The sequence below is a fragment of the Ixodes scapularis genome, unplaced genomic scaffold, assembly GCF_016920785.2.
Source record: "Ixodes scapularis isolate PalLabHiFi unplaced genomic scaffold, ASM1692078v2 ptg000005l_1___fragment_1__unscaffolded, whole genome shotgun sequence".
Lineage (NCBI taxonomy): Eukaryota > Metazoa > Arthropoda > Arachnida > Ixodida > Ixodidae > Ixodes > Ixodes scapularis.
In genome coordinates, this window is record NW_024609885.1 from 1,212,848 (window position 1) to 1,226,978 (window position 14,131).

A 14,131-nucleotide genomic window follows, 5' to 3' on the forward strand; every position below is an offset into this window, starting at 1 on the left:
GTTACTTTTTCAGTGACGGGTACAAGTCTGATTATTTTCTTAGTGGCTTTCAGCTGCTCAAAATGCAAACCAGCTCTGCTTATCACACAACCCACACGTGCTCGACATAGTACTTATATGTGCGAACCACGTGACGTGCGTAAGCAACGGACGCGGAGTTGCGCGGAGGAACAGGGCACCAAATTTCGAGTTTATCCTATTGTGCAACTGAATATCGAAGCAGCAGACTACGATTAACGAAGTTATCGTATTCGAAGTGACAAGCAGGTGCAAGGTTAAAGTACACCAAACAGATCTACCGATCGCGTGAAAGCTGCTGGCCGGCAAGGTTTCGGATCGGATCACGTTTCAGTTCTATCAAATCACGATTTATCTTGCGGGAACGCGGTTCCAACTTCTAACGATAAAGTACTAAAAGTTTGAGGACACATGCGAAGTAAAAAAACATTTTTTTTGTAAACAGACCAGATGGAAAAAGAATGTTATAAAATAAAATTAGAACGAAGAAAAAAAAATTTTAGAGCTATATTGACGGCACAAAATGATTTTGTAGTTGCGCCCGTGGGAGCCGCCGCAAGTCATGTGATAGACCTGTGCGCCGTCTCAAAGTCGACTCACAGTCACGCCGCCGCTGCACGCTGAGCGTGGTGCGCCGCCGTCAACTCATTTCTCCACACCGCCACCGCCGCGCAAGTTTGTCTACCCCGCAGCGCTGCCGCCGTCATCTGACCGGCACACAGGTCTATCACGTCTGCTTCCGCTTTTTCAGGAGCTTTCTTTGGGTTCGAAAAGTTACCGATTAATCTTTGTGTTTTGTTGCACTTGAAATAAAGATGAATAACTAACTTTTAGAGACCATAGGAAGCTTCCGATAGAGCGGAAGCACCACGTGACAAATAGCGACCAGTCACGTGACAACTAGCAGCCACTTTTCCGCAGCGCCCGCCGGCGCCAACTACAAATTCGTATAGCGCCGTGAATATAGCTCTTAAAATTTTTATTTTCCTTGTGAATTCCTTTTATGACTTCCTTTTCCCAACCAGGCTGTTTAAAAAAACTTTATTAGTCCTTTGCATGTGTCCTTTAAGAAGTGCTCGAGCTTCCTTAGGCTTCCTTGCTGGAAATCCTTTGTATTCCTGTTACTAACAAGTGCACCAAGTGAGACACTTCGGCCATTATTGAACACTTTGAATAAACAAATATGAATAGTTGGAAGATGTTACAAAGCAGTCTACATTGATAAAATTTCGTTCTTTCTGCATGTCAAGTTCGCTTGTGGCGTAATCTAAGATTACTACGACATACCAGTTAAGGAAAGTTGGTCTTCAAATGCGGACACCACACGCGAGCCACAGCGAGCTACAATGGGGAGCAGTGCCACGCTTGAGAAGCCCATCGAGGCACAGATGTTGTTTGGTCTAGCCACAGTTTACAAAATGGCCGCTGCAGCAAGAACAGCGGGACTGCGACTGCTCGCTTTTAACAATTCTGCAAAGCGGACACCTATGGCAGTTTTTCAACTGAGATGTTCAAGTAACGGTGGTGTAACCCGTGCCAAAAATGAAATGGAGCATAGAGACCCACTTTATTCGGCTGGCGGATGGAGATTCTGCACACCGACGAGCTGAAGCACTAGCGAAGTCAGTGCGGACGACTGGTGCGCACTTGCTGCTGCTTGTCCCTCTACAGCCTGCAGGAAAAGGGGAGCGCATTATGCACAAAATGCAAACTGTTACGCAACACATTAGTAAAGTGAAAAGCACGCCAGAGGTTTTCAGACGCGTTGCAAGCAATACAATAGGAAACTTTTGCCAAACAACTTTTCACCTTGGTAAGCTCTGTGCAGTCATGTTGCAGAGCAGTTTTCACCATTCACCTTATTAGATTACTCGTAGACAACGAGTTACTGGCATTTTAGGTGCTCCTAAAGCACAGAAGAAAAGAGAATGGCTGTGTTAACGAAAGAAGTCGAGAAGTCTGATCAAAGGCGTATGTGGGGCGAGTAAATCCACCCTTACTCTGTTCTCTTTCCCCTTTGGAGCTGCCTTGGTGGCGTCCTTGCCTGCGCTTGCGAATGATGCATTTTAGTTACACTGACGGCAGAGTTGCCGCGTGACAAGTCCTTCAGTAACGAGGCCAGTTTCCTATAATTACACGAACACACGCTGGTGGCGGAATATTATTTATTTGTTTCTTTAGTTACTTAGAATTACCCTCAAGGCCCCGAAGGGCATTACAGAGGGGAGTGCATGGTTAGTACAGTTCTGATTTTAGCGTTATCGGTGATGGTGACAATATCATCTGGAAGGCCATTCCAGTCTACAATAGCTTCTGGTAGAAGGGAATGTTGAAATGGTCTTGGGAAGGGTAATCTTGCACGAATGATCGAGTCTTGCAGAGATATAGCTGGGCTGGCTGAGGAGAGACTGTCGTAATGGTTCCGAATAGTACATTTTATGGAAAGGCAAAGACGGGAAATTCTGCGACGAACGGAAAGATCAGGAAGAGCTAATTGACATTTCATTGCAGTGACACAAGAAAAGCGAGACTAATTAGAAAAAATAAATCGAGCAGCACGATTCTGGACAGATTCGATTTGCGTTAGTTAAAAAAAGACTTATGTGGGTGCCAGATAGCTGAAGCATACTCTAGTTTAGGGCGAACAAGCATGGCGTAAAGGAGACGTTTAAGGATAGAAAAGGCAGAGTTGAAATTGCGACAAACAAAACCGAGTGAGCGGTTTGAGGATGATATTGTCTCGTCGACATGAACATTCCTGGATATATTAGTGGTTAAACGAACGCCTAGATATTTTTACTGTGTAGCAGTCAGAATGGTAGTGCCATTGAATGTTAACGAGTTTAAGGGCTGGAAGCAAGAATGTGTAAAGCAAAGGTGTGTGCATTTGCTAATGTTGAGACACATCTGCCATGTGTGACACACTGCTTCAATAGCTTTTTTATATAACTTGCGATTCAAATAAAATGAAATTTACATGGCTTATTTGGCATTACAATCGGACTACAAATATGTACTTTGTTTTGAGGTAACCTAATTAGATTTATTAATATTAAAAATTTAATTTGCAATGATTATGGAAAGGATTAACGCAAATTAAAATACTGAGCTCAGAAAATAAACATAGATCAGTGAACTGAGAGGTATGTGCAATCCAATAAGGTATAAATGAAAGCTCTAGGATGATTTATAAATTACTTATGACACTTTTGAACCTTCCAGTTTCAAAATCATTTTTTGCCGGATGCCTAAAAGGCACCCACAAAAAGCCTGACAGCCTATTTAATATATTTGTAGCCCTCATTCAATATGTCGAAAATCCTTCAGGACAAGATGATAAGTGCTTGCCAAACTTCAAAAAACACATTTTTAAAAATGTGTTTTCTTAGTAAAATTTTGCTTCAAAGAGCAGTGTCTCCCCTTAAATGCCGTTCTGGAGTGCAACATGGTCATATGGGTTTTTTATTAGTCTATAAACAGCACAGGTCATCAGTGAAAAGATGAACAGAGGATGAGATGTGAAGAGGGAGATCATTAATGTAGATTAAAAAGAGCAAAGGCCCAAGCACAATTTCCTGTGGAACACCGGAAGAAACGGGAGAGAAAGAGGAGGATGTGCTGTTAGTGAAAACGAATTGAGAGCGATGAATAAGGAATGATTCAATCCACTTAGGAACATGAGGATCTAGTTTTAGGAAAAAAAGTTTAAGAAGAATGCGATTGTCCGGGACTTTAGCAAAAACTTTGGCGAAATTAAGCAAAACAGCGTCAGTAGGAAAGCCGGTGTCAAGATTTTTAAACAAATCGTTAGTTATAATAAGTAGTTGGGTCCCAATAGAAAGGCGTTTCCAGAGGCCATGCTGCACATTGGTGAAGAAATTGCAGGAATCCAGGAAGTTAATCAGGTGCCTGTAAATGACATGCTCGAGGATCTTGTAGAGGCAGGTGAGTGATATTGGCCTACTTACTAATTTTCCGGTCAGAGGGCAACACCCCTGTGTCCACGGACTGCTCAAATATCTTTGAGGTAAAGACCGGATGAAAATTTAGTGTTAGTGAGAGCCTTCGTAATGATTTCCTCTATGCCACATGATGGAGATATTTTGAGGGTTTCTATACCGCTGAAAACACCCTGAATGTTTATAACAATTGAATCCATTGGAAAATCATTCTCTATAACAGGAGAAATTCCAGTAATGGGTGTAGAAATAGTGAAAGCATCAGAAAACGCACTATTTAAATATTCACACATTCACTATTCAATATGTTATTACAAGAGCTATTCACTAGATTAATTTCAGAGTACAAATCTCCAAAATTTGCGAGGGTTGTTTATTAACATATTAGGTAGAGTTTGCAGAAAGAATGTCTGCTTAGAGTTATCAGAAAGAATGTGTGCTAACACCCCTTTAACATAGTTTTTTATTCGGAAGAGCAAGTGGCAAGCTTAGGCCAAGTATTTCCTTTTTTAGCGCTCCTGAAACATCTTTTCTTTTTATGAGATAAACGATGAAGTGGATTATTGAACCACGGTTTAGACGTAGTAGTTCGGATTGTCGAGCACAGTATGGTAATTTTCAATAAGTTGAAAAAATTTTGTCTCAAGGCTTGCCAATTTTCATTAGCATTATGGCACTGGAAGGTTTCATTGAAATAAACAAAATAAAGCCTTCGCTGTTGGACACTTCAAATACACATACAAATCATATCTGGTTTCAGTTTGAGTCTAAGAACACTGCCTTCTAACTTAACTGGCTAAAGTAGGGTTGACCAAAATCAGCCTAACAACAATAATTGGGAGTGCACTACACTACAGTTCTCTTAACACCTACGCTTGCAAGTCGACGGAGTGCATCGACTGCCTCTCTCTGCACGAGCAGCATTTCCTGCTGAACTGCCAGCTGCTGCTGCTGGGTGGCCAGCAGACCCTGCTGTGTGGCCAGCAGTTCTCGCTGGACAGCCAGCTGGTCCTGCCGAATGGACAGCAGATCCCGTGCCGTATCAACTCCAGACCGTTCGTACCATTCGGTGGTAGGGGGCATGCCACTTGCGCAGGACGTTCCTCCTCTCCTCCCTTTGCCATGTCGCCTTCAGCCACAGACCCCTGCATAATATAATTCAACTATGTAACACGCCACAACGCTATACAGCCCTTCTAGTTATACCTGTGTCTAATAGTGTGCACCCTAAACTCAATATTATTTTTTTTTTCGAATGTCACGGATTTATTGTCTCCGAGTGGGTCTAGAAATGTGCTGCAGCCCCGATATCCAAGCTTTCGTGGAAAACACCACGAGGCAATACATTCGCACCACATTGTTTTGTACATTAGTGTTCAATAAGGTAAAAAGCAACATGGTGTCTGCTCATGATCCAAGAGATTCACGGTACTTATCGAAGCTGCTGCTGCAGCCGTGAAGTCCCACAGCGGCGCGTCCACTGTCGGGGGCGCACGCCCGCCCCCTCGAGAGAAATCCGTCCCCACAAAAAATAATAATTTTTCTTGCTCCGCGTTTAGGGACGGCCCATCACTCGCGCCTCCACCGGCATACCTGCCAACCTGTGGACATTAAAATTCGTAAAACTCACGCAATTGCGGGGGGGGGGGGGGGGGGGGGGGCTGTTTCGCAAGGTGGCAAGGCTTAATGTCAGCCTTGTCACCGTGCAAAACGCTTACGTTACACGTGCACGTGCTACAGAATCCAAACTTCTCTCCTTTTTGGACGGCACAAAGCACTGGAATTCCGACGTGTAGGACTTCAAGAACACCTGAAAGTACCTCTTTTTAGGTTTGGAATTTGCCATTGCACCGCGAAGCCACCGCAACCAGAGGAATGCTATGATTACACGTGTAACAAACACAGACGCTGCACTTCTCGCCTCGAAACTGGCCGAAACAGAGGCCCAACCACGTCTGAACACGCCAAACCAACATGCGCCGCCAAACACACAAACAAAGGCTTTGGGCTTTGGATTGATTTTGGATATGTGGCCCCCGGATAGACGGATAGTAAAAACCACAACGCTGCCGTGGACGGCACCTGTCGCCCTCTTGTGGCAGTGTGAGGTACCGCCAGCAACGGTTTTACGAAAAAAATGTAAAAAAAAATAGAAATGAAAAAAGTATCTTTTTTTCGTAAAATTTGAAGCAAGATTCGTAAAATCGTAGAATTAGTCCCAATTCATACATTTTACAAAAAATTCGGAAGAGTTGGCAGGTTTGCACCGGTCTTCTGTTAGGGACACGAGACTCTCAGGTCGCAAGCCCACGTCTGGCATGCACGTGAGTTCCAGAAAGTTATTCTTTATGGCCGAAGGGCATTTAACTCTCAAACTATTACGCCCCATAGTGTATCTCGCTCCTCCTTGGTAACAAAGCTCTCTGTAGCAGTCCCCGAGAAAACTCGACTTTCACCGAGAAAGTCCAGGAGAAGCGCAAACTGTCGTGCCGAGACGTAGCGACCTAGCTTGCGCTTCTTAGCGTTGTCGGCCACAACTGTCTTCGCAACGTAAAGGGTTGTAGTTAACGTTGATTGTATTGCCGCGCGCAGGGTCACGGACTTCTAGTACTTTCTCGTTTATTCTTGCTCCGGACCTAACTTCTGTCGTTTATCCCTGCTTATGTTGTTCTAGAAAGTGCGTGTACATTCTCGCCGCGAGCGCGCTACGCTCGAACCTTCTCCGCCGAATCTTCGAGATAGTGACTCACTCTAGATAAGACGCCGCTCGCGACCTTGTCGAGTCAGTCTCGCCTCTGCGCTCGATCCTGCGGTTTCGCCGATATCGACGCCCGCGACGCTCTGCTGTTTTCTTTTGTACCCTTTTATTTTTGGCACAAGTTCGCCACATTAAACGTTTATTTCTTCTTGTTCATTTTCTGTTTTCTTTTGGTCACCACCCGTGACATTTTGGTGGAGGTGCTGGGTAGCAAGGGTCCTGATTCCGGGGGTAGGCCAAGGTTCCGGCGACATAGTCGGATCTCGGTCTGGTCTTCGTTGGGTTCTTGGGGGCTTGTGTTCGGACTTGCACTGCGAGAACTCGGGGGGGGGGGGGGGGGGAGCGCTGCACGGGCATGCGGTTACCCCGCACCTCCACCAAAATGTCACGGGTGGTGACCAAAAGAAAACAGAAAATGAACAAGAAGAACGCATGGTCGGAAGGTAACGACCATGCTGGACGCCATGCTGCCCCATGAGCCATCTGACAACGAGAGCGACGACGCCCAGGCGGTTGCTCAACGCGCCGAAGAAGTCCGCCAGCTCGCCCGACTCATGATTCAAGACCAGCAACGCGTCGACGCCGGCCGCTACAACCTTCGTCGTAGGGACGTTCACTTCCAGCCCGGAGATAATGCCGCGCGCAGGGTCACGGACTTCTAGTACTTTCTCGTTTATTCTTGCTCCGGACCTAACTTCTGTCGTTTATCCCTGCTTATGTTGTTCTAGAAAGTGCGTGTACATAATGCCGCACGCAGGGTCACGGACTTCTAGTACTTTCTCGTTTATTCTTGCTCCGGACCTAACTTCTGTCGTTTATCCCTGCTTATGTTGTTCTAGAAAGTGCGTGTACATTCTCGCCGCGAGCGCGCTACGCTCGAACCTTCTCCGCCGAATCTTCGAGATAGTGACTCACTCTAGATAAGACGCCGCTCGCGACCTTGTCGAGTCAGTCTCGCCTCTGCGCTCGATCCTGCGGTTTCGCCGATATCGACGCCCGCGACGCTCTGCTGTTTTCTTTTGTACCCTTTTAATGTGGCGAACTTGTGCCAAAAATAAAAGGGTACAAAAGAAAACAGCAGAGCGTCGCGAGCGTCGATATCGGCGAAACCGCAGGATCGAGCACAGAGGCGAGACTGACTCGACAAGGTCGCGAGCGGCGTCTTATCTAGAGTGAGTCACTATCTCGAAGATTCGGCGGAGAAGGTTCGAGCGTAGCGCGCTCGCGGCGAGAATGTACACGCACTTTCTAGAACAACATAAGCAGGGATAAACGACAGAAGTTAGGTCCGGAGCAAGAATAAACGAGAAAGTACTAGAAGTCCGTGACCCTGCGCGCGGCATTATCCCCCCCTTTAAAAGCGCATCGTCCCGATGCAGCACAAAACAAAAAAACAAAAAAAAAAACAAAAAAACACAAATCCTTAACAAAATGGTAGCAAAATCGCGAGCCACAGTTCACAGTTCTCAGTTCACTCGTCGACAAGAGTAGAAAGTTCCATCGTTCGTAATACGGCTTCAGCCGGACGACGTGCACCACCTCGGAACGCGCCCATCTGCAAGACGTCAGCCGCGACCCGAGGTGGTGCACGTCGTCCGGCTGAAGCCGTATTACGAACGATAGAACTTTCTACTCTTGTCGACGAGTGAACTGAGAACTGTGAACTGTGGCTCGCGATTTTGCTACCGTTTTGTTAAGGATTTGTGTTTTTTTGTTTTTTTTTTTGTTTTTTTGTTTTGTGCTGCATCGGGACGATGCGCTTTTAAAGGGGGGGATAATGCCGCGCGCAGGGTCACGGACTTCTAGTACTTTCTCGTTTATTCTTGCTCCGGACCTAACTTCTGTCGTTTATCCCTGCTTATGTTGTTCTAGAAAGTGCGTGTACATTCTCGCCGCGAGCGCGCTACGCTCGAACCTTCTCCGCCGAATCTTCGAGATAGTGACTCACTCTAGATAAGACGCCGCTCGCGACCTTGTCGAGTCAGTCTCGCCTCTGCGCTCGATCCTGCGGTTTCGCCGATATCGACGCCCGCGACGCTCTGCTGTTTTCTTTTGTACCCTTTTATTTTTGGCACAAGTTCGCCACATTAAACGTTTATTTCTTCTTGTTCATTTTCTGTTTTCTTTTGGTCACCACCCGTGACAGTATTCATTATTTCAGTACATTAGGTACTAATTCATGCAACCAGATTTCAGGAATATATTTTTTTAATTTTGTCTCATGCTATTCATTTTGCCAACTTAAAAATAATATTTTTACTGTTATACTCACCGCGGTGTTTTGAGATTCTTAGTGGGGACACTTTAAGGGAAAAATCCCGATAGAGTTTCAACTCAGTCGTGCGTGTTGACCGACGTCACAATGGAGTTGGTTCGCCGGTGGAGTTTGCCAAAGATGGAGATGAAGCTGCTCCCATTGGCAATCCCACGAAGGAGATTCACCACTGCTTCTTTCAGCATAGACAGACGGGCGATGAGGTCAGAGGGGATGCACCTACCGAAGAAGCTGCATCACAGAGGCTAGCCTCACCACGTCATGTCATGGCCCTGCTCTTTTCAGCATGTTATTTATTATATTGCGCCAGAAAGCCAGCGACATCAGTACCTGGGCTAGTTGGTGCCACTGATCTCTGTTGTAGTAAGCTGGATCACGAATCGAGGCTCGTCTTAATAGGGAGGAGTGGTGCCACCAGCGCCCATCACTTGACATTGGCTAATGCATAAAACTCTATGGGAAAGACAAAGAAAAGTGACGTTCCCCCGCTCGTAAACTGTTGTCGTCACTGAATCTTTTGGCTGCTGTCGGGAAGCCTGTCAAATAGCTAGTGCACAAACATTAAATCTGACAACCCTCGCGGTTGTTATATAGAAATGTTTTGTTGTCGAGAGTGACTCTACTGGGCAAAAAATGTAGAGCAGCTCACTGAGAAGAGAGTTACCTAGAGGTACCTCGGAGTCGGTGGCGGTTTCAATGAGTCGGGTTTAGCAGGTGACAAGCTTGAAGGCTCTGCTATGATTTCGCTCACTCCCGGAAAGACGCTGCCAATATGGAACTTTGTTGACGTTCAGCAACTTCTGGGCTCCCCCACGACGGCATTATTGACAGCAAGTTTATTTGTTCACTCCACCACGAGAGCAAGCTTGCCAGATCAGCCATGGGTGCTATAGCACAATATTTTAATGGGCATTCGAATGCTTGAGAAATCGCAATTCAACCTCCAAACACAATATAAAATTATTGCAGCACATCGTAAAATACATGCCTTCGAACACTGTGTAGAAGCTTTAATTTCCTTCTTTTGTGTGTTTCTCCCATAGACTTGCGTGTATACACGACTTGCATTGACGTCACATCAGCCACCATTGCTGCGGACCATGCTCCAGTGCCCGTACCTTCCGGAGCACACATTTAGGACCAATGAATTTCTTCCTCTCGGAGAACTTTGCGGAGAAGAACAGATTCGATGCTGCCAAAATGTATGTTCCAGAGGGTACGGGCACAGGAATGGTATGGAGCCATATGACGTCCCGTGCAAGGCACGTATTGCTTGGTGCCAAGCAATGGCTGCCGGTGGCGCCACCGACAGACTTCCGATTTGAATCCAGCCTACTACAATAGAGACCAGTGGTTGGTCCACGCTTCAAGAAAATTGGTCTATGCGTAGGTTTACTCAGCTGCACAAATTTCCGTAGAACTATGGCAGCAGTTGAAGAAACGTTTAGGGTTCCTGCCACATGACAATGTTGGATGCGCAAGAAGCAAATGCCCGTGGCTCAGAGTCCGGTAGAGGCAAATGTGCAGCCCTCCCCGTCGCAACCTCCGAGGCGGAGTTGCGGAATTGCACACAACTGTTTTTAACACTTCGACAAGTCGCGCGAGCGAGTTGCGTGAACTGCTCGTGCCGCAGAGCACGTGAGCTCGGCAGCTGTCCAGAGTGATGAGCGAAGATTGTGGAATCAGGGCTGCCGAAGCGGCATGTACAGCCGTTACGATCAGACAGGAGCACGTCGCTTTGAAGAAAGCAGGCCAGCAGATAAGAAAGGACGTGGTTGCACACTGCACAGTTCTGACGTCACCCGTGATAAAGTTTTCGTGTCATCGACCTCCAGACCAAGCGGGCAGAGCTATACGTAGAAACCATGGTGTAATACGCCACGTCCTGTCCAGTTCTCCCTTCTTTTTCGTCTCTGTTGTTTTGGTGTTTTACATCATGATGCAAAACCAACTAGCCCAACTAGCCATCCTTATACACCTTTCCAAAAAACACTCAACCCCAGGGGAAACAAACTGTTTTCGAGCCCAGTCACTGAGTTTGAGGCTAGACTCTCACCAGCGTCCCTCCTAACCCTAACCGAGTGGACTGTGATGTCAATAGGCGCAGCCTGTGTAGGCGCAGTTTCAAACACTGCTGGCGTATAAATTATCGTCGTTTCCCGCTATATTTTGTGTTTCATGCTACATGTATTTTCCAGAGGACATTGAGAAAGAATTGTCCCACATTTAAAAAAAAAAAAAAAAAAACTAAACTATTTTTGTTGGGTACGCGCGCGACAGAACGAGTTCGATTGGAATGTATAGTTCTAGTTGTTTGTGTTTATTTCTTACGATAAGCTTTGACGGCGCCGCAGGATTCACCGCATGTGAAACGACAAAGCGCTTTGCTGTCAAAAATAAATTGCAACAGAAGAGGGCCGCAAGGCATGCATTTTTCATGCTCACGAATAACGTGTTTACCGATGGACAGGACACGGACATACAATTGAGGAAGTGGTAACATTCAAACAATATATCGTACGTACCACACGATGCAGCGTTATCCAAAAAGAATTTATTTGAGAAAGATCTCAAATAACACAGTCACAGTCGACGACAGTCACATCTTGATGATCGGACGGAATCAGAGATGACTTCGTCTCGGGGCCCGTTTTGGGAAGAGCTACCTTTTCTCATAACCGCACCAAAGCAAAGAAACAAACGCGACTGACCCGTTTCTCACCCCAACCCGGACAGCTATATTTGGAGACGACTGAGGATTCTACGCGGATTATCTCTGGGAGGGGGAAGAACAATGTTTGCAAAATCGCGTCGAGGGTCGTTCGACGTCCTTCACCTCCTTCCTTTCCCGTGAATGTCGAGCAGAAAAGCTTGAATGGCAGGTACTTACCAGCCTTATTTATCACAGTGGAAGATAACACAAAAAGGGTACGCAGCACGCATAAAAAAAATTAAGTGGAAACTTTCAAGAGGGGCGAGAAAACATTGAATGCAAAACCGCAAAAACATAGGTAGAGAACCACGCCGAGCGGGTCTTCACAGTCCCAGAGGGTGGCAGAAAATTTCTAGCTGATAGAGGGCGCGAGAGTCGCACCAGCCGCATCAGCATCAGCAACATGGCAGTGGCCTAGGAGCGTTTTTTGGAAAGGTGTATACATAGAAAGAGTTTGGCCATTCATTGGAAAGTATAGGAAGCAAATGAAGAGGCGCCATTGGCCGAAAGCGGGCTGGGCGTGTCCCAGGGCGTCTTCACAGATTTGAATGTGGCCAGCCAGAAGCCGCAAATAATACCCTGGCAGTGGTCGCGAGAAACAAAATTAATAAGTGCGTCGGACTAACCCTTGGCGAATGAAAACATGATGCATGTGATTGTACTATCACGGTCATACAAAATCAATATCTAGGAGAACGGTCGACATGATCTGTATGCCAGGCGTCTGAGCCACGTCCGAGCGGTCAGACTCTGTCCGAGCAAAACGGAGTTCGAGCGGGACATTCGATTCTTACACCTTTTTGCACGATCATAATCGAAGCATCACGTAGACTATATTTTCAGCCATAAACAGTTACTCTATTAAACTCTTTGGCACAGGTTAAAATTTTTCGCGCTAACACTGCTAGGCGATTATTTGCGGCTTCTGGTTGGCGTGTCAAGCCTTCTATCTGCGTCTCGTACACGCCCTGGCTCTGCCCGCTTCTCCTATTGACCAAAGTCTGGACGACAGCGCTACCAAGGTCGCACGAACGGAAGAGGCCGGCTCTCCGAAGCGCGGCTGCTCGTGGCTTCGTTTGGCTTCGCACGAAACCGAGTGCGAATGAAACGCAAGACATTCTTCTCGCGGCAAGTGCGTGGTTTGAGTGCTGCGGAAGCCACGCTAACGTCGATTGTCCGGTAGATCAGCGCCTTATCACGGCGTGAAACAGCAGGTCAGCGAGGCTAGCATGTGCCTTCTGCCACACGTGAGTAGACCCACTGACCTGCTGTTTCACGCCGCGATAAAGCGCTGATCCACGGGACAATCGACGTTCGCGCGATATCGTTGGAAAATCTGGAGGCTGTGCCACAAAACAGCTGACGCCGTGTTTAAAACCTATGGGAGCACAATAGTGGAAGTCGCCCTTGTGCAAGATGAAACGAAATACAGCGGCTATTTACGGCATACAGCACACGCTGTCAGGATGTCACGACAAAGAATTTCGGCCCAATGGCTGGGGGAGCCAGTTTTTCGGTGCCTACCTTGTGATGTGAAAGTGTCGCCCTTCGGCCAGTCTTGTCTCGGAGTCGGGGTGTGTCGTAAAGCTGGTGTCTACGACGTGGAACTAGAAGGCCTATGAACTGTGCGAGTAGAACGTCGCACGACTACGCAGGAACAATACAAAATAACTGCGACCGCGAAATGCGAAGCATGGTGCGAAGCGTCGATTGCCGCGGGCACGGCGAAAGACAGCCAGACAGCTACGACACTGGATTGGATTGAAAGCCGCAAGTCTGGTGTTTCACAACAAACCGTTGCTAGGGGTGTTGCTAAGGGCGAATACACCATCGTTCAAAAATTCGACGTAGAACATAAACGTCTAAAAAAAAATACACTACTTTTATAAAATTCCAGCATGCAGCAGTCCGCATTTCGCACCCATGGAACTAGTTAGCCAGGGAAGATTGTGGCATGGTTTCGGTTTCGATTGACAGGTTGACAAGAGTTCATACGCAGAGCAGGCCGTCTACATCACCATGACTCTTGTGACTTGGCAGCGGGTCAGGTGCCCCAACCAAGGGGCTGGCTGGCATCCTGACAGGAGCTGCGAGAGTTTCACAAAACAGCGTTCCTGCAATTATTAAAATAAACAAATGTTACGTGCGTGCTTGACCCAACATATGAGAAACCTAGGAGAGCTGTGAGTATTCAAATATCTATCTCCTAATGCCATGCACAAATGTCTTGCATGAACCATGTGCAAAACTTTCATTTTGTTTCTTGAGTTCTTAATGGTTGGAATGAAAATGCAAATTGTGATGTTGAGCTATTCGCCTCGAGATCGAACCGTGCCGCCACTGTGCGGCCGAAATTGGAAACGCGCGAAAGCGGGGATACCGCCGTGCGTCGTCTGCTACGGGCGCAC

At 46.8% G+C, this 14,131-nt stretch overlaps 1 protein-coding gene across 5 annotated transcripts in view; it reads right to left on the minus strand.

The window, feature by feature from the left end:
* LOC120848286 overlaps positions 1-13,775 on the minus strand; it is a 71,245-nt gene extending 57,470 nt beyond the window's left edge. Inside the window, exons 1-4 of one of the 5 annotated variants that reach the window (XM_040220260.3) lie at positions 13,719-13,775; positions 4,851-5,122; positions 3,987-4,038; positions 1,585-1,690 (exon numbers count right to left, since the gene is read on the minus strand). In XM_040220260.3, the coding sequence (XP_040076194.1) occupies positions 1,585-1,690; positions 3,987-4,038; positions 4,851-5,060 (368 nt within the window). In that variant the 5' untranslated portion in view covers positions 5,061-5,122; positions 13,719-13,775. Of the gene's footprint in view, positions 1-1,566; positions 1,691-3,986; positions 4,039-4,703; positions 5,123-5,797; positions 5,946-13,247; positions 13,299-13,718 lie in introns of those variants that run through there. The other 4 variants (XM_040220255.3, XM_040220252.3, XR_005717657.3 and 1 more) reach the window with 4 other exon arrangements.
* Between the last annotated feature and the right edge of the window lie 356 nt (positions 13,776-14,131).